Source organism: Hippoglossus stenolepis, chromosome 10 (assembly GCF_022539355.2).
Source record: "Hippoglossus stenolepis isolate QCI-W04-F060 chromosome 10, HSTE1.2, whole genome shotgun sequence".
NCBI lineage: Eukaryota > Metazoa > Chordata > Actinopteri > Pleuronectiformes > Pleuronectidae > Hippoglossus > Hippoglossus stenolepis.
In genome coordinates, this window is record NC_061492.1 from 14,822,938 (window position 1) to 14,849,572 (window position 26,635).

A 26,635-nucleotide genomic window follows, 5' to 3' on the forward strand; every position below is an offset into this window, starting at 1 on the left:
CTTAGAGCGAGTCCCTCGATGGTTTTGTTTTTCCAGGGAGGGAAATATTTGTCTGTGTAGTTCAAGAGAAAAGACATATGTTCCGCCTCTCAGAGCACCACTGAAAGGAATAGAAATTCAAATAATTCAAATAATTATTATCATTGTCTTTTTTTTTCTTCTTCTCAAATGTGTGCAATGCAATAGCTAGCAGTTGGTGATGGGGACCAAATGCTTTTGACCCAGGCTGAGAAACAGCGTCTGGCCGAGCTCCTCCAACTAATAGACGAAGAGGAAGAGGACGTTGCCAGAGGCGCAGACAGCGAGGTAGGCTGACATGGAGCCCTAACAGACAACATATGCCGTCGGATGAGTCTGTTTTTCAAGTTCCTTAATACTTCCCCTCGTGTCTAGAGGTCTTACGGGGAGCAGCAGTGATGATTCCATCCCCTGCTCCTGCTACAGACATTTTGAACTTTTATTTACTACATTTGAAAGAAGTATTTCATTGAAATATTGTTCTCAGTGTTTAATCACAGCCTCTGCCTTCAAAAATGGTTTCCTTTCTGACCTTATTTGTCGGCATGTGTGACATTATCTAACATTTGGCCCCTTTGATCGATGTTATTGAAGTTTTTCAAATAACTCAGCCACGCATTGGCCCAGAGAGCAGCACACGTAGAGTAACAATGGTCAGAGATCAATGTTTTGATGACTGCTTGGCAGCCGAGACAGCCTCTGGGCAGACGATCACGACTCCTCAGTGCATTTCAGATTACGAACCAGATGTGGAGGAGCAATATGCAGCTCATAAGGAATGCCCCATTTTAAGGATTCGTCTTTACAATCATGTTTTTCCAACAAATTCTTTATGGTGTTTCTGTGAAATTCAGAAGCCGGGATCTCTCGAACAGCTCTACTATAAGCTGCAGTTGCTCTCGTGGTGAGCGTGTGCTGAGGAGAGGAGAACGAGGCCTCTTTTTCCCCTCTTGATGGGTCTTCATCCGAGACCCTGTGCCACCTGGAGCAGCAGACCGCTTCTCTGTTAACCCGCCCACGCCATGCTAACTTCAAATGTTTTTATTCTCACTTTTAATTAACTTTAATAGACCTTTGGCAGCTGCGAGGCCCGTTGGGAAGTGAGAGGGAACATACTAACCTTTCACATACGGTTCCATTTAGCTTGACCCTGACAGCTCTGCATCCGTGCGACGGCCCGCCAGGGATTTTCTTTTATGTGTCGTTGCTTTGTTTATGATGTTTGCCTTGACTTTTTAGAACAATACTGGAGTAAATGTGGTGGCAGATACCAAACGGAGCGGAGCGCAGATGCTCTGGGTTTTTTTGTTTGTTTTATTGGCTGGAGAAAGACTTCCTGTTATTGCGAGGCGTGCAATTATGAATGGAGCAAGCACATTATTTATGTCACCAGGACTTTGGCCATCATGCGTCTTCAGTTCTGAGGACTTCGCCCATTTCGTGGCAGAATCCCTCTGGACACATCAACCACAACTCACTGTTTACCTCACACATGTGTTTTTTTTTATGTTACCGACTTTTCCTCCTATCAAGTTCTGCAGGTTTGTGTGGTTCTGGTAACCTGAGGCAGTAAATCAGCAGCAGTCAGTGGAACATTTTGGGGCTGCAGTGGTGGAACTCCAGCATTTATCTCTTACCTATGTGCTCAGGTTGAAATTATATATAAGGAAGAACATTGGTTCTCATTACAGGGGATTCTGGAACAACCACAGAATCATTGTTTGGAAAAATGAACTGACTGATCATTAAGAGAATCCAGATTTAGCAAAATGATGTTGCAACGTCCTGACTTTGATTCCATCTGGGTCTTGTGTGCATGACATACACCATCTCTCTCTCTCCCCTTGCTTCCTTCCCCATCTCTTCACTATGGACTGTCCAATAAGCTGAAAGAAAAAAGGGTTTAAGGAAAAGAAAACAGTAGTGATATTTATTACACGGCTAATAAATATGTGTATTTGCCCTGTTGTCCAGAGGTGTTGTAAAGAGTGATACCACTCTGTGTGTATTGTAAAGCTACAGACAGTTTGCTTCTTACTTTCAGCAAGAAAGCAAATGAATACGTTTCCATCATTTACAGATGGAATCGATTTTTTTCTTTTACGACTAAAATAAAACTTTTAACACTGTTGTGTTCCTTGTTTTTATAGACTCAATCACTTTGAAAAAAAACAATGTTTTTTTTTTGTTGAGGTATTTATGTTCTTCATCAACATTTAAAACACATCAGATAAACAAAGAATCCAGATTATCCGTAGCAGCCGTCATAAATATCCTCACAGTTTAAGCAGACAATTAATGACATAACTCAACATAACTCAACATAACTCAACATGGCTCTCATCTTGTTTAATTGAGTTGAAAAAATTTGCATTTGGTTTGTTTGGTTCTAATCTCACGTTGTCCGTACCTTCCTACCTATCTCCCTCCGATCAGAAGGGAGAGGCTGGAACTCCACGGATGGGAAGTATCCCCGCAGACCTTGCCTGCTTGGTAAGTCACCCTGGTCAGGTGGTAGAGATCAGCAGATAATACAATAACACAGAATACTCTCTGAAATAAGAATAGCTAATTTTGTATCATATCAATGGGACAGAGTCAGACTAGTGGAGCAGACTTTCTAAAGTGACAGAATGAGGTATTCTGCAAAGTCCAAGCAACAAATCTTTCTCATAAGTATTTGTGGGAGACATGTTTTACCTTTTGGCTTTGTGTGCTGCTCCACCTAGTTAATAGAGCACAATGTTTGCTGTTTTCTAACACCAACTTTCTTCTACTCCCCCTGACAACGATCAAAGGTTACAGCTGCGTTCTTTGTGGAGTTGCGCTTTTGTTTTTCATCATAGCATTGCTACGAGATCGTATCTCACCACTGAGCCTGGATGAGCTCACCACCCACCCAGTGGTTCACATAGGATATGAATGAAACTCACTGGGACAGAGTCTTCAGTGAGGAAGGGGCAATGGACAAAGTGCTGGCATTTGACTATGTAGTTGTTGTTGTGTGGCACCATGTTCGCCTAACAGAAGTGAATTCCAAGGTCATTGTTATAAGATTACTGCATAAGCAATAGATTAATCATGTTCATCACTCCCATATTTAGGTTACCACGAAATAAAGCAGGCTCATACTCAGTGGGCTATGATTTATTTCAGTGATGCTTCTCTTCCAGGAGGACATGTGGGCGGTGTCAGACCTGACAGGACACGTTTACACCCCAGTGCCCTCTGACCTGGAGCAGCTGAGTGACATTGACTCCAAAATCCGCCTTCTCCTCCCTGTTGAAGAATTTGTCTCGGTGCAAAGTTCCTACACAAACATCAGCGTGGCCCAGGTATGTGTGATTCCAGTGTTTCCTTAGAGTGCCATCAGACACCATCCGTGGCCGCTCTGAGACGAGGTTATAAGTCTTATACAAGGTCAGCTCAGCAGGGCATCGATGGCAACATCTTGTAAAATCTTTTGTTACTGACCCTGGGGGAGTTACACCCTCATTCGTAAGTGGGGAAAAAATAGTCTTGCGTTTGCCGCTGTAATTTGGAACCGAGGGTTGCCTCATTTTTCCATCCACTTAACCACGGCTCCATAGGAAGGTCATATTATAAAGCCTCTTGTGCATTATTTCCCACTATTAAACTTAGTGTAAAACATTTCCTAGACTGTTGTTTCATTATTAAAAAGATTATGTTATTTCCATATGAGCAGTGGTAACTTTTGATGCATTTATTTCTTCATAATATTTTATTGTATGTTGGGTTAGTTCAGGGTTGGTTCATGAAAGCACCATTTTTATGCTACTATCAGAATTTGGACTTTGACAGAATCCTTTCAAATTTGGCACAAATGTTCACTTATCTCATGGATTAACTATTTAAATGTAGCTGGTCAAAGGTCATGTTCATGGTGGCTTTACAGAACATTTTTTGGCCACTTCAACATGATATCGCAAGTCTGCCTTCAGGGGATTTCTTCAATTTTGACCAGTTGTAACTTGGACTCAAAGATGAACTGGTTAGATTTCAGTGGTCAAAGGTCGAGGTGACCTCATACGAGTCTTTAAAGGATTGTATGTAGACTGAAACTGCCCTGGTTGGTGGAAGCATACAACCAGAGGGTGGTACTTCTATAATGCTCACCTGAGTGCACATTGTATGAGTGATCTGTACGTATCTGCCACATCAGACAGTGGAGAACCAGCTTCACAGATATTTATAGCTTAAGAATTTTCCAGGCCTTGGTCTTGGGCTCGTTCCTGATCCTAGACGTGAGCTCAGGACCTTATCTGACTGTGTTTTAACGCCAGATGGCATGCTCATCATTTACGTAGCCTGTCAGCGGAAAATAATGTTTCTGTAGTCGTAAAAACTTTATAACTCAGTGTTGTGAACCCGGGGTGCCATTTTCTACTATCAATACTTTGATGTAGACAAAGGAAAAACTGCAGTACATGAATGCCGGTGCGGGAGAAGGAAAACGAACTATGGCACAATGTCCAGAATAATTATGTTACTGGCTTAAATATTTCCCACTATAAACTTACCAAGTCAGTCATCGGCTGGTATAGAGACCGCATTGAAACATAAAAGCTTAACATTTGAACTTGAGGTATGGAAGTCATGTATGTTGTGCCCCTTTGGTGTTTTTTGGATGATTAGAATTGTCAGTGGGTGGCGGAAGGTGGTGCAACGATGAGCACTGTCCCCTTACAGCCAGAAGGTTCTTTCAAACCACTGTGGAGTTTATATGTTCTCCTCATGTCTGTGTGGCTTTTCTCTGGGAACTCTCACTTCCCCCCACAGCTATTTGAGACTCTAAATTGCCCGTAGATGTGAATGTGAGTGTGAATGGTTATTTGTCAGCCCTGTGATACACTGATGACCTGTCCAGGATGTACCTCACCCCTCGCTTAATGTCTGCCCACGACTAATATGCAGAAAATCAATTACCAGATTATCAGTAATCAGCTTTCCATGTAAATCATATGTATCAGATAACCGTATTTGCCTGAAGATATGTGCACAATGTTTTGCAGCACACAATTGGTAACTCTAAAAATGTATCATTTAAGACATCAACAAATTAAAAAACAACTATGAAACTATTATGAAACAAAATAATTTAACTCCTCAAACACATTTGCTGTCTTCTTCTCTTGTGATAATACTCTGAATATCTTAGGATTTTGGGCACCTGGTTGGATAAAAGAAGCAGTCTGATTAACCCCGGGTTAGGTTCTGGGAAACTGTAATGCATCCTTCACTGTTTCACTGTTTCACTGATTGAATAATTGATCATGCAGATTACTGGCAGAGTAACTGATACAGTAAATAATCATTAGTTGCAGCCTTAGCCTCATGAAACACTGCAGTCGGACACATGGGTCAGATTCAGTGTGAAGATCAGAAATCAGTCTGTTGACCTGAGTGAATATGATTGACCTCTTCGCCTGACAAAGACAAACTACGTCTCGAAAGCCCAGTTTTCACTACAATCATTTCCACTGAGACTTGACTGAGCCCAGCCAGATGTGCACATGATCAACAGGGGAACTCTTGGGAGCGTTTAGATGAAGACATGACTCCGTGCTTCTTTAAATTCCCACATCTAAAATGTTTAAACTTGTTGTAATGGTTGAGGTGGTGCTAAAGTTGAACGAGTACACACACTGTCATTGTTTAAATAAGACAACACTCCCTTGTTGCGGGACTCTCTACTGTGGCCAGTCGTACAGATTACGATATTGCTGGACAGCTGGACGTGTGCAACCAACTTTCCCTCCCTTCCCACCCTTTAATCATCTTGTCTGGTTTAAAAAAAATATTTTTGAGAAAGTAAAATCCCCCATCAGTCATCTGCTCTTCATTAGCGCTCGAATCGCTAACGCTGGCATGCCCGTTCAAATGATGTAAAATATGAATTTAACACTGACACAAAACTTTATCTCGCAAGTAACTGGTTGCAGATGATTCACATTCGCTGCTGTTATAATATACTGCTGCTAATATACTATGCTGCTGCTAATGATGTAATGTAGTATGTTGCACAAAAAATGGAAATGTTGTGCAACATCGCACTGCTAGGTATTGAAAAGCAGTTGATGAACCTACTTAAATCCTGCTGCACTGTTGTGGTATGTATTTATGAGGCACACAATAAATCTCTTTCGCAGCAAGTCATTCAAGCCACATAAGTGACCATAAATCCTAAAGGTGGTCGTAAACGTAAATATGCTTTTGTCTTGCGGTTACGTTTCATCTCGGTAGTAGCTCCCACTAGCCGTAGATCCTAACTCAAACCATTTGGGCAGCAGTTCAGGATCCTGCTAGTTTGCCTGCCTCATTCCAGCACAGTCTCTAATGTCTAATATCCTAAAAGAGCTCGTCTTGTTTCGGTTTCAACACCACTGAATCTGTTTTTCCCTGAGATATTAAATCAGGGCCTGCTGGATTTCCACGTGTGCCATTGTCTTTTGCTCCTGGCTGTGTCGGATCGATCATCTGTCACGTTTTACACAGAAGAGGGAGTTATTCACCTCTCCCCAGTGAGCACTCCCTCATAAAGGATCAGTCGGGGCTTGAATCTGTGACTTCAGAACTTGGCGGCATCCAGCATCCTCAATAAGCCGTGATTGATATTCTGTGCCGAGAAGCAGCCTGTGCATTCCTGTGCAGTCACCTTAGTGGTAGTAGAGTTCATCAATTGAGCCCGCGAGGGTGGATGCAGTCAGTGAGGCCTGGTACCAGCTGGTACACTGCCACAGAGGAGAGTCAGGCTGCATCAGGAGCTAATTACAGAGTTGGTGGAGGTAAAGGAGTGCCAGCTCCAGAAAAAGAACGAGGCCTCCCCTTTCATTTGGAGACATTAATACATGGAGAATGGTTTAGCTACTGTATACGATGCAAATCGTCAACTTATAGGAAGACATTTTTGTACAAAAATACTCGAAAGTGTGCTTGGGTTTGTTTGTGCGATGGAAAATGTCTTTAGAAGAGGTGTTCATCTGTGGACTTGTATGTTTAGTGATGAAGTACATATCAGTGAGGTCAGCTGTTCGTCATAGAGGTCGTTCTCTTTGTTTAATGAAGTGACACGTGCATGCTTTACTGCCATGACTGATAATACATGTACGCATTATTTTGACCTTAACACACTATTAAGATTATGATGTTTACACTAGTTGCTAATAGAACATTCCATTCAAATTCCCATTTACATGTTACACAGTCACAAAGTCACAGTTACAGAGTCTGATCATGAACTATCATCATCCACTACTTCATATGTCGACGTTCCTGTGATCTTTTTGAAAATATTGCCATTGCAATGTTTGCACCCATCCAAAATCGGCATTATATCAATTTCCCTCTAAAACTACTGTTTCTACCTCTAACCCAACATGCGCCGTCAAGCAGTTGGTAACTGCCGTCTGTCGATGTCACAAAATGCTGTCAAATCCCCAATAGAACATTATAATGTGAGTAAGATGTATATGTCTGCATCATGCGAATAATCCACGTAATACTCCACGTCTTAATGACCTTATTCGGCTTACGGTAATCAGGAAAGCTGTTTACGTGACAGTGTCTCATTCAGACTATTGTCTTACTCAGGTTAATATCTGAATTTTTTGTTTGTGGATGCACAGTATCACTCATCACATGGCCAAACTGGGAGTCACAGTAGAAGTCATGATGGGAAAATGCTTTGAAGTGATGATAGGAAAAAGGTCAGGTAAACCCTACTTTAATCATCTGGACTGAATGGGATCAAAACACAACTTTGAACACTGCTGCAATTGGCCGACTTTAATATTGTGCTTATGAGACAGCAGCGCTGCCCGAGCATTCTTTATTCCTCTCCTCTTCTCCCAGTCTTCAGCTGAAACAGGCTGCCTGTCATTAAAAACATCTGTTGGCACATACAGCATCAATGTACAGTGCACCCCTCCTACTGTAACACTGTGTGGTAATGCCTGCACCACCCACAGTTTGGAGCCAGAGGAGGGGACTCTGTCATGAGAACTAGCTAGTGTTGGTGTTTGGTGACATGGGTGTGTGTGTGTGTGTGTGTGTGTGTGTGTGTGTGTGTGTGTGTGTGTGTGTGTGTGTGTGTGTGTGTGTGTGTGTGTGTGTGTCACAGATCAGGATTACATATGCCATTCTCTCAAATGTGGCTTCTTTTTGAAAGAGTGGTTACAATGAACATTAATGGATGATATTATGGTTTTGAGAAACTGTCCTGCTGCGTTCGATTGCATCAGATGCCGCCGTTAACGAAGAGCGTGTCAACTCTTTGTGTTTGTGTGTTTGCATAGTAACTCCAGCTGTGTTTGTGTTGTGCATTGGATCGGCTATATTTTGATGTAAGACGATGAGGTCACTTAGTCACACTGTGCGGTTGCTGATGAGCACCCATGATTTTAACAAGAGCAAACATTAAGTCAGAGAGCAGAGCTTTGGGCAGAGAACGCCCTTTTGACCACCACGACGCGGTCAGCCGGCAGTTAGTAAATTTATCTTATTTAGTCCGGTCATGTAATTAAACATGTGTGGAAACGCTTGGGTCATGTTATATTCATCTTAAATGTAGGTTTGTTCTTTATTTTAATCACTGCCTCTATTAGAATACATGACATATTCATACTGTGTAGACACGTGATGCAGATATACGTGTAGTATACATATATACATGTGGTATACTGTGTATTACACGTGTACTTTATGCGCCCTGTCCTCAAAACAAAAACTAAACTAGAAAGTAAACAAAGAAGTGTATTTTTTAGTAGAACAATGTGTCTCTTTTCTGTAAAGACGACAGCAGAAAAATAAAAGACACTATGTCCTCTCTGCTAAGACAAAAAGTGTCCTCTTTGTTATATGATTTCCATATCCCTACTGAAATATTGACAATATGCTCATTCACAACATAAGGGGATGCGACTATATTTTGTTACTTAACAGTGGCTAAAGTTTAGCATATTCAGTTAAACCCAATGGATATCTTGGCTGTCCGATATAAATTGGCTGAGATGAACCTTTTCCTGACATAAGCATATCAGTGTTTATGTTATGTAATTTTATTTTTAAATTGTAATTTTAAATAAATCATACAAAAATATATATCTGGACATATTTGTGTTTTCTATTTATGGCTATTCACAATAATGTATCTGATTAAACTGTAAAATATCAAGCCAGAGTTGGGCAGCTTAGTCTCAGGAGGAACGGGTTGTCCAGTTACCAAAAGGACGTTGGTTTGATCCTCAGCTCCTCCATCCATTTTGCGTGCCGAGGTGTCCTTGGGCAAAACATTGAACCCCAAATTGACGGCTGTCTTTGCAGTGTGGGAGGGATGTTTGATATAAAAGGTGCTGGAAATAGCTGTACTGTATGAATGTGTGTGTGAATGTGGGAAATAGCTGTACTGCAAAGTGCATTGAGTGGTCATCAAGACTAGAAAAGTGTAAAGTATAAATAAATAAATACAGACCATTTTCAATTACATTTCTTTGCCACAAGGGTTTGATAAAGATGTCTTAGGAATGATTGCCACGTTAAAAAAAAAAATATATCAGCAGATATAAAGGTATTGGAATTTTTTAATAACGGCATCCGCCCCTCAAGATTCATATCGGTCGGGTTCTAATATCCAACGCCTATAACACTGGTGCAGCTTGCAAGTGACTGGGTGTCTTTTTGTCGTGTATTAGCATGGGTAAGCTAATTACATACAAATTTTCAGATTTTACTTCAAAGTGCACGCTAATATGGAAATTGTTAATATCATCTTTGCAGCCTCAGTGGTTTTTATATTCTTCTGATGGCCGGACAGCTGCATGGTGAGAAGTGAGATGTCAGCGTGGCCATGTGGCACCCTTGGGCCTTTTCACAAGATTAACTTGGCTGGAGCGAAGAGACACCACACCCACACCCTTCCCCACCCTATAATTCCCATGAGACCCAGTTTATTGTCTTCTTATAAATGCCTCACCCACTGGTGTTATCCACAGCAGCAGTTGTGTTAAGGGTTTCAAGAGTTTTTTTTCTTTGTCTTGGTTAAGATCTAAGTGTTCCACTCATTATTACACTCCACAGTGGATAATTTAGTCACAAAGTCATCTGTTAACAATAAACCGACCTTAAAATATTCGCTAATCTCCATGGCCCGTTAAATAACATTAAAGCATTTTAGAATATCATCACAGCCCTTTATTCTTTATATTTTAACACATGGGCAGAACTCATCATACTGTGTATAAAATACACATTTTGATTTCAGACACAGCACGGGTAGCTGTTAGCTGCTAACTATTATTTTAAGCATTTCACAGACAGTTCCCACCTTCCTACATTTTCTCTGACATTGAAAATGTGCCATGAAACTCTACAAGGCCGTTAACAGCTGAAATGTTGATATTAGACTTGAGAATACACAGCTTTTGTCACTGGGAAACAAAAGTGCAAAAAGATGCTTGGACCATTTCCCCCTCCAGATGCTTTCGATGAACATTTAACATGGTCTGCTTCTTAAGCTCTTTGTTCAAATTTCTTTTGTCTGTGTCACTATTTGGCAAAACATAAATTAGCATATACTAGCAAAGGGAATGAAATCAAACAGTGATCCTATAAGAGTCTGTCACTAACAACAGGAGCAGTGAAAACTTAAACCCGATCAAACAGTCTTTGACCTTCAAACGCTCTTCTGATTATTCTAAAATATGCTGGAGATATTTAAACCCAGTATCACATTCACCAGGCTTCTTTTATTTGCGGGATGCACCAAGATTTTTTCATTTGTGCAACAGTGAGCGCTCCAGACCACCCTCACATGTGAAACAAAAGTAAGTGGAAGGTAACCCAGATCCAGATGACCCGCAAGTGAATATTGTAATACTTCGAGAATGTTAAGCAATCACATTCAGGATGTCATCAACACGGGATCCAAAATACAGATGTAAAACCTTAACTTCTGAAGGGGAAAAGGACACAGTGGACACAAACAAATATTGTATCTAGGACTGACATCACTACACAGTGATCCACAAATCATCTCTCATGGAGCAGTAGTCACAGATAGCTCTGAGGTGTATACTTAAAAAAATGGGAGGGGAAAATGGAGATTATAGTTTTAAAACTTCAATGTTTTGCAAGGCAAGTGGTGCAGAATTAAAAACATTTATTTTAATTTACCTTGTTTACCCAAGTATCAACATGCAGGTCCGTGCACAACGCGGCACGCTTGCCTCATAACTTGGCAGATGACTAGGTTGCAGCCGGGCAGAATGTCAATCTGAGATACAGAGAAATAAGAGGAGGAGGAGGAGGAAGGGGGTTGCATAGAGACTCTCAGCCATAGCTTCCGAGCGGTTTACTCTCGAGATCTCACAGGGAGTGCTCGTGGCAAGGCATGTGGACAGGCCTTGGCAGGTAGCCTGGGTCCACGTGGCACAGCCAGAGTTTCTACTATAGCTCAGATTCGCAGAGAAACAGAGGGAGAGAAAAAATAAAGCGAGGAGTGTGCTGTTCTGAGCAACACGATGTCAGCCATGTCTGGGTGAGTCAGCATGGGTGGCTGTCTTTGATCAAAACGACACTGTCCCTTTTGCAATGTGGAGCCAATTGACAATACATGCCTGTAAACACAGGGGAATATACACCAATCAGTCCCAACATTAACTGTCTGCCTGTCCACTAAATCTCTTCCCTCTAAATCCAGACTGAAGGTTGAGCATGTTTCAGCCTCACTTCATAGTTTTGTCGTTAATGAACCTGGTGGGTTAGAAATCCAAGCTGCAAAAGAGGATTCTGAATTATTCTGAAATCTTTACCTCCGTGATCTATGAAATTGGAAATGCTACTGATACCTATATCAACTATGTGAATGCTGATGTAGTAGGGGTATATTGTTGTTGCGCTATATTGACACATTTATTGTGAAGGAGGCGGATCGCCACTTCGGGTTTTTGTTTGTTTCTTTTTGTTGAGTTTCCATCATTCTGTTCTTTTATAATTGTGCACATAAGAAGGTTGGTTATTGTGTTGAGTGTGCGCGTCTTCTCGGGAGGTGGGATGGCGAGGAGTAGTGCCGGAGTTAGAGCAAGCGTTTTATTCTGAAAGCGCTATTACTCGCGATTCCGCGGTGGTACTTCCTCTTTGCTCTGGACTCTCTCGGGATGATATACACTGGGGGTCAGTGTGAAAAAGAAAAGTTGGTGAAGGTCCCAGTTATCTGTACGACTGTTGCTGTGCATACATCATCATAAATCATTCGGAAAGACATCTCCTTGGGAGTCTGTCTTCATTGTTATCCACAACGCAGAGTTGAAGACACTACACTAAGACTCAAGGTTTCTCTGCAGAACATCGTCCAAAGCATCACCCTGCCTCTGATGACTTTTCTTCCCATAGTCCTGATCCTGATCCCAGATCTAAACGACACACTCGGACCCGGCTGTCCACACTATGTAAAAGAATACATGACCCATCACTCCATAATCCAGTTCAGATGGTCATGTGACCATTGTTGGTGCTTTTGATGGTGGACTTTGGTCATCATGGGCATTCTGACCAGCTCCTTACCCAGAAGGCTCCAACAGATTTTCATTGATTTGTGTTAAAAGTTCAACTTTGTTTTAGGCTGAAATTAGACCCAATTTCAACCGTATTACATTATACTTAAAAAGTGACCTTTTCAAAGTAATGCAGTTTATGACAACAATACACAACCCTTTACAGTTACAACAGTATATTGTAGAATTGAATCATGCATTATACTACCTAATAAACTAGTAACTCATTGTATAACAAAAACACAATGGTTCATTATTTGCATAGCCCGTTTCTTATGACATTTTGAATGCATCAGAGCCCCCCAGAGTCAAGGCCAGTGAGCCATTTTGTGGCTACTGCATACAAGAGCATACTGCTGTTTGAAATGTTTGCTGGCGTCCACATCACAGAAGTGTTTTTAGAGGAAAACCCATCGAGCCATTAGTTTTTCTCTTTGTTTAACTTATTTAACTCTTTTCATAATGTTTGACACTTTGGATTTGCTGCCTCAGAAAACAGTTTTTCTTGTATTGACTGTGCAAATAAGGTCGTAAAGCCACGTCAGTGATTCTTGGTCTGACTTCGAGCAGCCCTGCTCAACACCTGATGTGAGAAGGAACCTGAACTAAGCATTGGACTGGTTCACACATGTTTGTAACAGGACGCACGAGACACCGATACACGATGGTGACCTAAATATTAGTCTTGTTTTTTTTTTCTGTTTATGAGATATATCTGAGAATGTGTCTGCATGAGATGTTCCAGCTGTTATACTCACCACAGATGCATCCCACATTCGAGCAGGGAAGAAACTCCAGGCTTCCAATCTCAGTGGCTCCCTCCTCTGTCTAACAACTTTAATGTGACTGATGGCATATATTATATGTTCTTTTAACGGGAACGTAAGCTACAGCAAAGTCAGTGTTGAGTGTTAAGCATCCAAGATTTGTTTTTAATCAAGTTGAAGTGAAATGTTTGGCGTACGATAATCCCAACTATTTTTCCCTATTTCGTCACTTTGGACAACAACGGATCATCCATCAACTGCTGCAGCTGTTTCACACTCAAACGCTGTGACAACCTCCCAATGGAATGTTTTGCCTCTATTTGAAATCATAAAATTGATCACAGGATATCAATATGCACTTAATGAATGTCAATGGCATGCTTGATTAAAATTATTTATAGGTCGTACAAATAATATACTAACGATCGTATCGCTTGTGGCAATTGGCAAGTCATTCTTTTTCTGTACTGTGGGAAAGTAAAATCTGAAACATAAGGTAATCCAAGGACAGCTTGTCTGGAGTCATCATGTCACACAGAGAACTCTTCTCTGTTTTAATAACACTCGTGTTGATTTCAGTGTGCACTTGGCAGTCAGTGGAATCCTCTGTGTTTACTACTTTCAATGCTTTTACTCATATCTGCATGTGCGAGGAGAGTATCGTCAAATCCCAAGGCACTGATGTACTGGCTGAGAGGCTTCTCTCTTAAAAGTTTATTTAGTTTGACGTGTTTTTCATATTCAAAGAAAACAAAGTCCAGGTCTTTGTGGCCTCCCAGCAGTCCCGTGACCCATACAGGTGACATGATTATTGGACACCCTCAGCAGTATGTCAAGTGGCTACACGTGGAGAGCCGATAACGAGTGTTTTGCTGATGTTCAGATAAGCAGAACATTGGTCTCTCTCCTCTGCTCTGTTTAGAAGCCACTCTGTCGGACCTCTTAATGAGTTAAAGCTACCACACATTCCAGGAGAAGCACAAATACCATAATGTACTAGAACAATCGTTGGATTCTATTGAGGTCAAAAAACTTTATTCCCTCAGTCATCACCAAGACGTGAATCATTACTTCAATTTGACGAGCACAAGAGCAAAGACTATTCCTCTGGATAGCCATGCCAATGTCTCGGGAAATTGATCAGAACTTGTTGTACTGAGTTATTATAACTGCTGCATCGATTATTAAGAAACACTGAACAAAACACTGCTTTTATGAAATAGAGAATTAACCCCGCCAGTTTAGAACGTATGATCTCATACAGTGGTTTTGAATTGTCAACAACGCTATTACATAGCCTACTCATTCCAACAAATTTAAACCAGTTTCAACTGCTCTATGAACCTCTTGTCATACTGATGTGTTACACATTAGGAATTTTTTTTTTCAGCTATGTCTCTACAAATATGGAAGTGCTCTAGTGGGTGAGAACGTTTTCTCTGGGTTGTGCGATCCACAACTTTACTCTAGACCAAAATATCTCAGAAAGTCTTAAATGGGTTGGCATGAATCTTTGTGTAGAGTAGACATTCGTGGTGCTCAGAGGATAGATCATGATGATTTTGGAGATGACCTGGGATTAGTTGTTCAAAAGACTTAATCACGTAATCTGCTTTACTTTTATCCTGGTTGTTCAAAGCAACATTATATTGGATTGCTCGGATCCAGATACAGACTTTTTAAGATGACCAAATTCGGGATAAGCATCACTCTAAATAGGATTACACATCAAAATATATGCTACTAGCTATGTGAAGAACTGCAGGTTGAATAGCAAGTGTGGGTCACTTTTGTGCCAGAAAATAGGGCCACAAGAGCCCTCATCTGAACCACAACAACAACAACAACAAATTGTGGATAGTTTGTACACGTTTAAATTATAAAAGTGTTAAATGTCCACAAGAAAACACACACACACACACACACACACACACACACACACACACACACAACCACACACACACACACACACACACACACACACACACACACACACACACAAAACGTTCCCATTTTTTCATTTATGATGAGACCTGTGATAAAGGAGCATTAGATTCAATATTTGTGTTTGTGTCCAAATTCCTGCAAAGCTAACGATACTCCCATCAACCTCAACTGTCCTTTGTGTTTAGTGGTAATTGGCAAATGTTAGTACATATGCATTAGCATTATTCACATTTTGTTATTAGTTTCAGTGAGAGGAGCAAAAGTGGTATTTTGTGTGAGACTGACGTGTGCCCTGCTAACTGTTGTAGCTTTTTGCAGCTAACTACATAAACTTCTCAGATTAGCTAGATTTGGTCACTGGTGCTAAGGTGATCCAGGACCAATGTAAAGATAGCGAGGACAAAGCAAAGACAAAAGACAAGTCTTTAATCTTGTCATTAGAGATTAGTAAAGTCTAAGCAGTAATTGTGAGCGATTGTGAACTTACACTTCTCAGAATTCGTAGTGTGCTAATAGCCAAGAGAATTAGTCTCGTAAAGAAACACGTGACACACATGCCAACTTCCTTCAAACTGTTATCCTTGATCGCTTTATCGCTGGTAAACTTTGCAGACAGCTTCAAAGTTTGAGAGCCTATAGTTCTTTCAAAGTAGGGCAGCCGTTTGTTTCCAAATTAAATAAACTGTTTCTCCCAAAGATTTTGGCTTTTTTGGAAACATGCATTTAGTGGTGTGAGGATGGTGGTAAAGCTAGACTTTAATTTTTATTTTTCCTGGTTGGTATTCTGCGTTTCTCACTCTCGTGCATGACAGGAGTCTGATCCCGTCGTGTTTTGTAGTCTGGATGAGTGAGTTTTAACAGAAGGGCTCTAGTAACGACCACTTAAAAGAAGGTTTCAAATAGAAGCTGTCATTATTTCCCTATAGAGAAACAGAGGCCAGTGGAAGGTGAGACCACACACATGCCTCAGGGGGTTCTGTTTTGCAAAGCTTTCAATATTTTCTTCACACAGGTATCATCCAGTGGCCAAAAAACTGTGTACATGCATTACGTGACATTCGGCCATGTCTGTTTTGCTCATTAAGAGAAGGATTCACTCGTCTTCTCTACATGCTGGCTCGACTTAAATGACCTCTCCTCCTACTTAATACTTCCTTAATCGAAATGTGTCAAAGCAGATTCAGCTTCTCGGTGTTTAAGTTAAGTTCATAATTTCTGCTGGTTCCTTCTGTCGCCTGCAACCAACCATTACGCTGTATTTGAGTCTCCCTTGAGTTGTCGACATTTCATGAAATATCCATCAATTTCGACTTTATTGGATCATACATACGCCTGCCTGGCATCCAGACTAACCAACAGAGATGGAGATTTCAACCACATGGCACTGGATTGACACTCCAAAACAGTCCTGTGGTTGGCAACATCCTTTCAGTCCCAACCATTTTTTTGGACATAGCCGCTGGTTTTATAGAGTGGCAGTGTATTTTTAGAGGGATACACAGGTCCTTTACTTGTCTGTTGCTAAGATATTGTTCATTTGACCATGAAGTTTCCATCCATACTAAATATATATATACAGTGGGTGGTGTGTGAATGGATTATACAAGTTTAACTTTGAGATTTACCACAATTATACTTTAGCGCCTATAGCTACTGATCATCAGGCTGCATCCACCAATGCTATTCTTTCATTGTGATGTTGCATCTCAGTGTTGGCAAACCATGTGACAGCTGTGTGACCGGTTTTAATATTAAAAAAAAACGGACTTCCTAAAATATGTAATTTGTAGCGGATGACCTCACTTTGGATCGTTCCATCTGTGTGACTAGTCGTAGTGAAAGATCCAACGTTTGGTCAGAATGATAATCCTCTCACTTATCAGCTGCCCGTTGATGGTTCTCCAGACATGACGCTCCTATTTCCTCCTGACCCAATTTCAGAGTTTGCTTTGGATGCAGCTTGTGGTTTACTGTGTCAACCCACTGCATGTGGATGCCATAAATGTGTGATTTATGACGGACCCATGTAGACTGCAGCTCTGGCTCAGCCTTGTGTTAAACTTGCTCAAGACCTAAATAAGTACCTGATTTTACTGTGTGGTCTGTAAAAAGCAGGATAGAGCTGTGGTGTATTGTATATTCACCTCTACGTCTTAAGGCCAAACCTCGATGATGACATTTTTTATAGAAATAAGCGAACTATAACTCAGGAAACTTGGAGCTGTTAAAAGATATGGTTTTAATCTGTTTTCTAAATGTTTCAGAGTGACCGTCATAAGCTGTAGTAGAGCACCTACACGTGAAATGTGTTGTTTGCTTCCTGTGAGAAACAGTCTTGTCTGTTGTGTATCAGGGCCGCGGTTCAGAGGTTGGCTGGAAGTGCGATTGGGACCCGCAGCCAGGAGAGAAGGTCCTGCAGGATAGAAAGGAGAGGAGAGGGCTGGAGAGGCAGCTCCAAGAGATCCAACAGCAGCTGGAGATCCTGGGCCACAGCCCAGAGATGACTGTAAGTTCAAAACAGCTACGTTCATTCACACACACGCACACACACACACACACACACATACACAGAAGTTTCTCCCGGTCTTCAGAGCACGTTACACTGACTTGCACTCATTTCCTGGGGACTTGCTATAAATCATCTTAATCATAACTTAAATCAAATTAAAGCAAAGCGGAATGATCACACAACAAAACACATTGAATTCACTCGAGTAAGTGTGTCCACACAGTGTCTGTGTTACAACACTCCTCAGAGGTTCTGCGCGTAGACATGTGAGTGAAAAAATTATTTCAAGCTCACAGCTCATACGTCATTCTCACAGGGGGGACGATGAAATCACATGAAATAATCGTGTCTCTGCAGGCCCGTAATATTTCCTCTTTTTCTTCATTTTACTTCTTTCTCTTTGTATCACTAACTGGCTCAATATACAGTTTAATATGAGTTGTCATAGGCTGTTTTTGAACAGAGCGATATAGTTCTCGTTCTGCTGTTATTTGTATGCGGCCTTGTTCTGAGGGCGAGGATGGACGTGTACTACACTGATAGCTTTGTGTTCTCCGTGGTGTTTTCATTGCTTTCAAGCATTCTTCTCAGAGATCCGATGTCCGCGCTCCATAGCGTTTCCTGGAAACCATTGAGCTGTGTCTGGTTTTAAGAGCCGCTGTAGAGTTACAACCACAGAACGGTCGCTCTCTCTCCCAAAACCCAGTAGCTAAAGGCGCAACACAAGAATGTTCCATGAAACAAAGGTGAATAGGCCTGATTTCTGCTGTCTCTGACATTTATTCCTTTGAAAACACGTGATAAATTCATCGGTTTGACTTAGTCATTGTTCAGTTGGGTAAGCTTCTTTCGGTCTTGCGCAACAACCTACCTGTTTGTTTTCGTTTAAGTGCTGCTGTGGATGGAGGACACATTTAAATGTATCATCCAACACATCTTTTCTAACACTGATGAACCACAGTGTGAGGTATATGCCTAATTTTAACATAAAAGATGCACAGTGAGGTAATAAACTCCACTAACGTGTGTAGTGTGCGCCACTCCCTTACATCAAACAAGGCACCATGCCAAGAAACCTCAAACCTATTCCCGGTCTTAATAAGCAGAAACAAAGGGAATTTCTTTGCCAATTAAGTCAAGCTTATAGGAAACTGTTCTTTCATTATAATTACATAACATCAAAACCACCAGTCTCTTAACAACTGGTGCTGAACACACTTTGCATTTAGCTGTGTGCCACTGCAGTGTGTGTCTGCAATGTAAACAGCATCCTCACTGTGTACGTTCATAGTGCTACCAGGCTTGTTTTGTGGTTGGAGGAGATTTATTTGTGCGGAATTTGCGTGGGAGGGCATTCTTAAACACTTTCACACAGCTACAGTTGCTCATAAAGTTGATTTGTATAACATCCGTAACTCAAGCGTCTCCTCACAGTCCTTTTGCACCTGAAGTGTGTACCAACCACGCAGGGGTTGTGCATAGTTCTCTGGTGGATTTAACAGCACAATAACTAAGAGGGGGTCAGTTTGTTTTTTTGTTGTGTTGCTTTGAGCAATAAAGTCAGAGTCCTAGGGAAAGAATATCCTTTCAGATCAAGCAAGTATTCCTCAAAGCTGCTAATACTGGTATGATTAAAAAATACATACTTTTCATGTCATAGTGCTCCACATTTGCAAAGTAGACACCAAGCGTGTAGTCTGGCACGCCCCCTAACAAAGCCAGGTAAAGCAAGAGAGGACGCTGACATTTCCTACATGCGCTGCAAGCAGTTGACCAATCACAAAGTCGGCCAACTGGGCCAGTCAGAGCAGATTGGGCTTCATCTGGAGGGGGGGGGGCGTTTCAGGCAGAGGCTGAAAAGAAGAACTGCAGCAATGGACAGTCTGAGGAAAGTGGTGCATTTTCTGAACGTAAGAGCATGTAAAAAGAAAATTGGGTAATAACCTGAATTAAAATTATGAACATGAGCCTGTATATGTCTCCTTTAAAATATTTGTTCATCATTTTGAAAGATGTAGGTACTTCTTAAAAGAGTAAAATGAGGAGAGCAATAACACTATAAAGTGAGAAACAAGAGATACTTATAGCTTAGCTTGTGATATCAATGGTCTCAACTAACTCCACAAGAATATAAATAAGCATATTCCCCAAAGTGCCAAACATTTCCCTTATGTACGAGTATTGGTAGCATTTTTAATTATTCTTTCAATTTAGAACCAGATTTTTCTCTTTTCACGAGCAAGGCTCCAGTTCCCGAACAGTAAACCACTAATACTGCCTCATAGGAGTTGATCGTAATTATTTTGAATATTCAGTCCAAAATTAAACGTATAAAAGCTGGGATGCATTGGCCCGGATGACGCTGTTTGCTTCTCTGTCCGTCAAGACTTTTCAAGGAGGAGTTTTATCTTTGTCCACTTATAGTCGGTGATGACAGGAGCAAGAACTTTGAATCTTGAATTCCAGAGGAGGCAGCCAATGTAAGAGGTTGACAGTCTGTGAATTTGCTTTAGCAATATGTTTGCAATAAAAATGTTTTACTGTACCATATATCTGCAAAAAACCCCAAGATGGATTGGATATTAAATGTCTTCCCTGCAAGTGGGAACCGTGCTGCTCTGTGTTTAGTCTGGCCAGCTGCTGCAGCGCACCACTTACTGCAGAGGTGGAAAATGTCTCATGCGTTGTAGCTGTGGCTACAGATTCCTTCACTACTTCAGCCTGATTGATTCCAGTGTGTGATGTTAAGAAATCAAGTGTTTGTCCGGAGAGTTACCTGGTGATTTATTCAAACAAAAGCCGTGTTAATGTGGATTCAGATCTGAGACCAGTGATTGTGTGCGTCATCTCTGCTTCTCCCTCCTCTCCATCCAAGCAAGACCCCTTCCAGTGCAGGTCACTGCTTTGCCAAAGAATCTCCCCTTTCACCTTTAGATTTCTTCTTTAGCTGTTTGTCTGTGCACTAAAGGCTCCGTCCTTTCCTCTATCAAGAAAGGTGTTTTTTGTTTGACTCTTGCTGCTCTGTTATTCATTTCAAAAACAACATAGTTAAGTCGAAGTTACTCAACAATTGATCTAGAGTTTTGCTTCAACTTTAATTGGCTGCTTTCCTACATCAACTGCGAAAGGAAGGACAATCCCAACATTTACCGTAAAGCAGGATGGATTCATAAATCTGTTTAATATGGTCAACATCATCAATCATACTTTCTCTCTCATATCTCCCTCAAATTAAGGCTCTTTTGGCTCTTGTGTTTTTCTATGATACAGGAAGACAAACAGCACTCTGTGTTTTGGTCACAACTCACATATTGAGTAACTTAGGACAAATTTGTTATTTTACGTGATGCTCTGGTCTCAGATTTCAGGAGTTCACATCTTTATACACTCAATATTTGACTCTTTATTTCCACTGAGACTGAAATATGAATTTGTTTTTCAGAACTTGTGTTAAAGGTGGTTATATCTTCATCTAATAATGTCTACACATGACACTGATTGAGTATTAAGTCGAAACACACACACACCTACAGCCCTTGTAGTTCAAAGGGACCACTCATCCATGACCGATCAGATCTTTCTACTTTTCAGGCCAACGTATTGAGCCCCCAGTCGTTCTGGCAGCTCAGCGGTTTTCCTCAGAATATGAGTCAGGTTTCACCAGCAAAGAGGATTCATGAAGAGAAAGGGATTCTTTACTTAAAAGGATAGTTCACCGAAAAATGAAAATTCACTCATCATCTTCCTCTCAGGGGTAAAAAGTGTTGCAGCCAAATCCAATACAATTGAAGTAACTGGGGACCCCTTCTTCAGACGTAAAAATAACCCAGAAAAAAACATAACATGCCTCCATACTGCTTGTGTGGTGTCATCCAAGTGTACACAAGCCCCGACATTCATAATTGACTCGAAACAGCCTCATTTACACCGTGTTTTAAGCCTTAAAGTCCTCTGATAATCTTCTCAGAGGCGCTTCCATATTCTCACAGACAAACCAGAAACCTGCACACACTCTCCCAAGGACAAGCGTGCGGTGCACGTTAGCATTGCTATGTCCGCTAGCATCACTATTTCCGGTTGTGGAATTTTAGGCTTAAAATCTGGTGTAAATGATGCCGTTTTGAGTAGAATATGAATGTTGGGGCTTCCGGACACTTGGATGACACCACACGCGCAACATGGAGGCATTTTATGCTTTGATTGAATTCATTTTCATTTTTCTGTGAGCTATCCCTTTAATACCACTCTCTTCACACTGGCGTAAGTCTTTTGTGAAGGAAAAATACAGCTGCAGTTATTATTATAACAGATATACTGTTTTAACAGATATACTGTTATAATAATAACTGCAGCTGTATAATGCATTTTCTTTTTCAAAAGAGAAAGTTTTTGGTCATACATTGTGTAATATAATATATAGTCTCTTCTAGTATATCATCAAATAGAATACCAAGTCAAAACAACAGAATTGGAACAAATTGAAATTCCACAAAGTGAACGTCAGACAGCACAAGTAAAGAAAAACATTTTCAGTGTCAAATATTGTGGCTTTTAAATGTCAACACAAAATATTTAGTTGATATAACATTTCAAATTTGGTATTATGTTTCTGATATAGTTCAGATTATAGTGGCAATGATTTTCTTTCATATATCAAGATTTTTTGTCAAATCACACACCATATGATGTCATTCCTGTAAACAGAACAGATTTTTAAATTGAGGATCCATGAATTATCTCTGGCAAATTTGTGAAAACATATGTAAAAAAAACTTTGTTGCATTGATAAAGAAAATTATCCAAAGAAAAAAAATCCGAGATCCGCGCCTTCGTCCAGATCCAAATGTTTTGCGTAAACCTACTGACTTCTGCCAAAATGTGAAAATCTAGTTTTAAAACAGCTCAGATCTCACATGAACAACATTTGAGAGAAATCAACATTAAACTTCCACTGTGTGTTCATGACATCACTGAAGCAGTTGGAGCCTGAGAATGGAAGAGGTTATTTTCTCATTTAACGGCTCAGTCACAACAACGTGAGTAAAATACAGTATAAGTCACATGCACACAGACACAGAGACTGTGTCCACATGCACAACATTTTTTATGCATACAGCACATGTGCACGCTCCCATGTGTGAAAATAACGGGTTGAAGTGAGGATATTGGGATTCAGCCAACGATCACTTCAACATACTGCCGTCGAGGAAGTTCTGCAGAATAAACCTTAACTACATTATACTGTATAGTATCCACACTATCTGACAAACTTGTTTTGTCATCTAACCAAGATACATTTACAATGATGTCACAAATGCTGGCTCACATCACAAATTTGTATCAGCATCTAAAGCAAATATGGTGTAATGAAGAGAATTCCTCCCTGTATTAGTGAAGTATCGGCCCCCGGGTCTGTGGCCGATAAAGCCGAGGTATGTGACTGAAGTCAGCGACCTTGAAACCCGAGCGGCCCTGCACTGTGCGCTTACAGGAGCCAACAGTGAGCTGTACAGAGGCGGTGGTCCATTGCAGGGCAGATAGCTGTGGGGCTGAACAGCTCTGGCTTTGTCAGATTCAACTATCTGCTAGAAACTGATACAACACAAGAACTGAGAACTTTTATACTTCACTGAAGGTCAGGGGGTTCCTCCACCCTTCCATTGATTGTTGGGAGAGGAACTGTACGCCCGTGTCTGGGGGGCAAACAACACATTAAACTCATTGTCATTTTCATGCTATTCAAATGGACAAGGAAGACGAGTAAAGGCCATGACAAATGATTTTAGTAATGATGTATTACATGGCCGGTATACAGAGATAAACAACCATTCACACTCATAAACACACCTACGTTCAATTTAGAGTCTCCCAATTAACCTAACCCCCAATCTACATGTCTTGGGACTGTTTCAGCCGCAGTCCCCGGAGAAAACACATGCAGACACTGCAAGAATATGCAACCGAACCAAGAACATTCTTGTTGTGAGGCGACAGTATTCTATCACATTGTCATTTTTCCACTATTATTTCTTTGTTGTGATTTAGCCAGTGTTCCGTATAAAATGCACGGGGTGATATTTGTAGATGAGTATTGTCTTTCCATAAAGCTGGGAATGACTCCAAAATCTGCTTCAAGTGTAACAGCTCACACAACTGCCCACATGCAGCCTTTGACTGCAGCAGCTTAAAAAAAGAAATTTGCCTGCTTGTGACCAATGTTTTAACCTCTCATGTTCTGTTCATCACTTTCGTTGTCTGATAGTATTACAGTGTTTATACACTATTTATTTACTTCTAACCAGGCTTTACATTGTTGTTTTTCTCTCACTGAGGAAAACTCAATCAAATTCCTCATGTTTTTTTCCCTGGGCAGCTGCAATTTCCTCTGATGTTTACTGAACGTAGGTCTACTGCTGCAGCTTCAGCGGATGGACTGAGATGAGCTGATGTAGCTTTAATGCTTTAGTTTAACTCTCTCTGCAGAGAGTAGACAGACATTCAGACAGAAAAACATATCAGTCATCCGCAAGGCACCCTCGTATTAAGGGTACCTGAGGTCAACCACAACTGCCACAGGTCACAGCATTTTGTCAGCACAGTAAAAAGCACTCTTTCTTTCCTTCATCTCTTTTTTCTCTCCTGTCTTTAGGAAAGTCTTAACTTTCAGTTGCCATCTCCGAGACGGCTGGTACTGGTTAAAGGCAGCTCTGGCTATTAATACTTCAGCCGGTGGGGCACTTTTTATATTGCCCCATTCACGAGCTCTCAAACAGTTACATGCCGGTAATTGACCACCAGTGATTTCATTTTTTGTGCCATACGTCTCACGTTGCAGTAATGGCTCACTTTTGTTTGTGCAAATTTATGCAATTTCAAACAAATCATTTTTTTCTGTGAGGGGTAACCATGGAAGGGAAGCTAAGTGTATGCCTAGAAGCTAAGATGTTATTAGGCATATAGTTATGTACATACACAAAGAAACATACCAAGGATCTGCCCCCCCTCCGCCATTTATGGTTGAAGGTCAAGTGCACAGGCAAAAGGCCATTTCTCTCTACATGAATGTCAAGGTACAAAAACACAGAGTGTTGCAGGGGGCATCGCTGCTGGAATGTGTCCATGGTGCCTGTGGCCTGTGGTATAAGATGACATGCGTCTAGGTAATTGCAGGGATCATAAAAGAGTAACACGGGCCAACCCCCCATGACCGAAAGGGTGTCATTACACTGTGGAGGACTTTGAACATGGACAGGATTGACTGGTAGAGATGTCTATCAGCCACTGGGACCTGGCGAGAGGCTGGAGAGTTTTCAGAGGGTGGTCGGATCAGAGGAGGAATACAGATGATCGATGAAGAGTATTAGCTTCAGCAAGCGGGGTGGATGAGACACAGGAATGTGATGTTGTCTTGAGCGACTCAGCGGGATTGCAAGAAAAAGGTGAAAACAACAGCACGGCCACGGGTCTGAGATAAGTCACACTGTGCTAGTTTCAATACAAGTTATTGATTATTTTCATGTGGCCGCTGTAATATGGAAAAAAGGAAAACAATCTAATTTAATAATTTGTTGGATTGAAAAAATACAAAAACATCTGTGCAGAGAACCTCCCGTTGCATTGTGCATGTTTGAAAGGCAGACTGAAAGGCAGGGTAAACTCCGTAGGCAATTCTCCAGGTTTGACCTGGAAGTCATGTCTGAAAGCGACGTTATTTCTTGTTTGGATTGTTGCAATTGCATTAAAACAAAAAACAAGATAAAAGCTAAGCTTTGAACCAATTTTTTTTCTGAAACCGCTTCAAGTTCTGTACTCAAAAACCCCAGAACCAAACATCTGGCACACATAGTAGCTTTTATGTCGTAAACATTTAGCTGCTAAATAGCCAAATATTTCCCTCAAGAGTAAGCGTTGATGAATTAGGTGTCAACCAGCACGATTCCAAATGAATCCTTATGTTGCCGTGTGAATGTACAAAAAGAAAACAGCTTAATAACACTTTGGCAACCTAATCTTTCATAAGGTGATAATGATGTGTTTAAAGATTGTTTTGTTGCCGCAATTTGGGGAAAACAACCAATGAATCCTGCTTTAAGACTTTTATCTGCTCTTATCTGGATCACGGTCAGAATGACTGGATCACAGGAGTTCCTTATTTGAAGGCCAGGGACATTCTGTTCGACTGGGATCACAGCTAGAAACACCAGCGCACATGCTGAGAGAAAGAAGACAATGATTACCTTTCTACTCCAGAGGTTTTAAAGCCCTGCTTTCCCGGACACATTTCTGGGTTATTGCTTATGTCACGAAAGGTAATGAGTTGATATTATTGGAACAAATTGACTGTTGAGTTGCAGCTGTCTAAACACAGTACAGGATCCTCACACCAAGAGATGGCAACTGTCTATGAGCATTCATGCATTGGTAAATTAGTCATGTCTCTTATTAGGAATCAAAAGTTGTGTCAAATTATTTGAAATCAAAGACTTTACTTGCTGTTGCTAAATAGAAAAAACACTTCCATGGAAACATATTGACGTCTATTAAAATTCTGAAACCCACCCCTCTCCTCATAACCTACTTTAGGAAGGCTGTCTCTCCGCCTTGAACTCACATGCAGTCCCAGAAGGCTGCCTGTGAGGAGTCGGACAAAAAAAACAAAAAACAGTGGTAATATCCAACTGGAAGTGTTTTTTTCCCAGACAGCTTCCAACTAGGCACAGGGGACAATCTCAGCAGTGCACCTTATTATTATTATGTACTGCCACTGTTATCGCAGGTCATGCATTAAAGTTACATGTGGATTTGTGAAAACAGAGTTTTAAGCC

General features: G+C 41.0%; 1 protein-coding gene across 2 annotated transcripts in view; it reads left to right on the top strand.

The window, feature by feature from the left end:
- Nucleotides 1-26,635, top strand: part of fsip1 (fibrous sheath interacting protein 1) — a 29,980-nt gene that overhangs the window by 2,269 nt on the left and 1,076 nt on the right. The window contains exons 7-10 of one of the 2 annotated variants that reach the window (XM_035167199.2): nt 187-306; nt 2,455-2,511; nt 3,192-3,353; nt 17,655-17,807. In XM_035167199.2, the coding sequence (XP_035023090.2) occupies nt 187-306; nt 2,455-2,511; nt 3,192-3,353; nt 17,655-17,807 (492 nt within the window). The remainder of the gene's footprint in view (nt 1-186; nt 307-2,454; nt 2,512-3,191; nt 3,354-17,654; nt 17,808-26,635) is intronic. The other variant, XM_035167200.2, reaches the window with a different exon arrangement.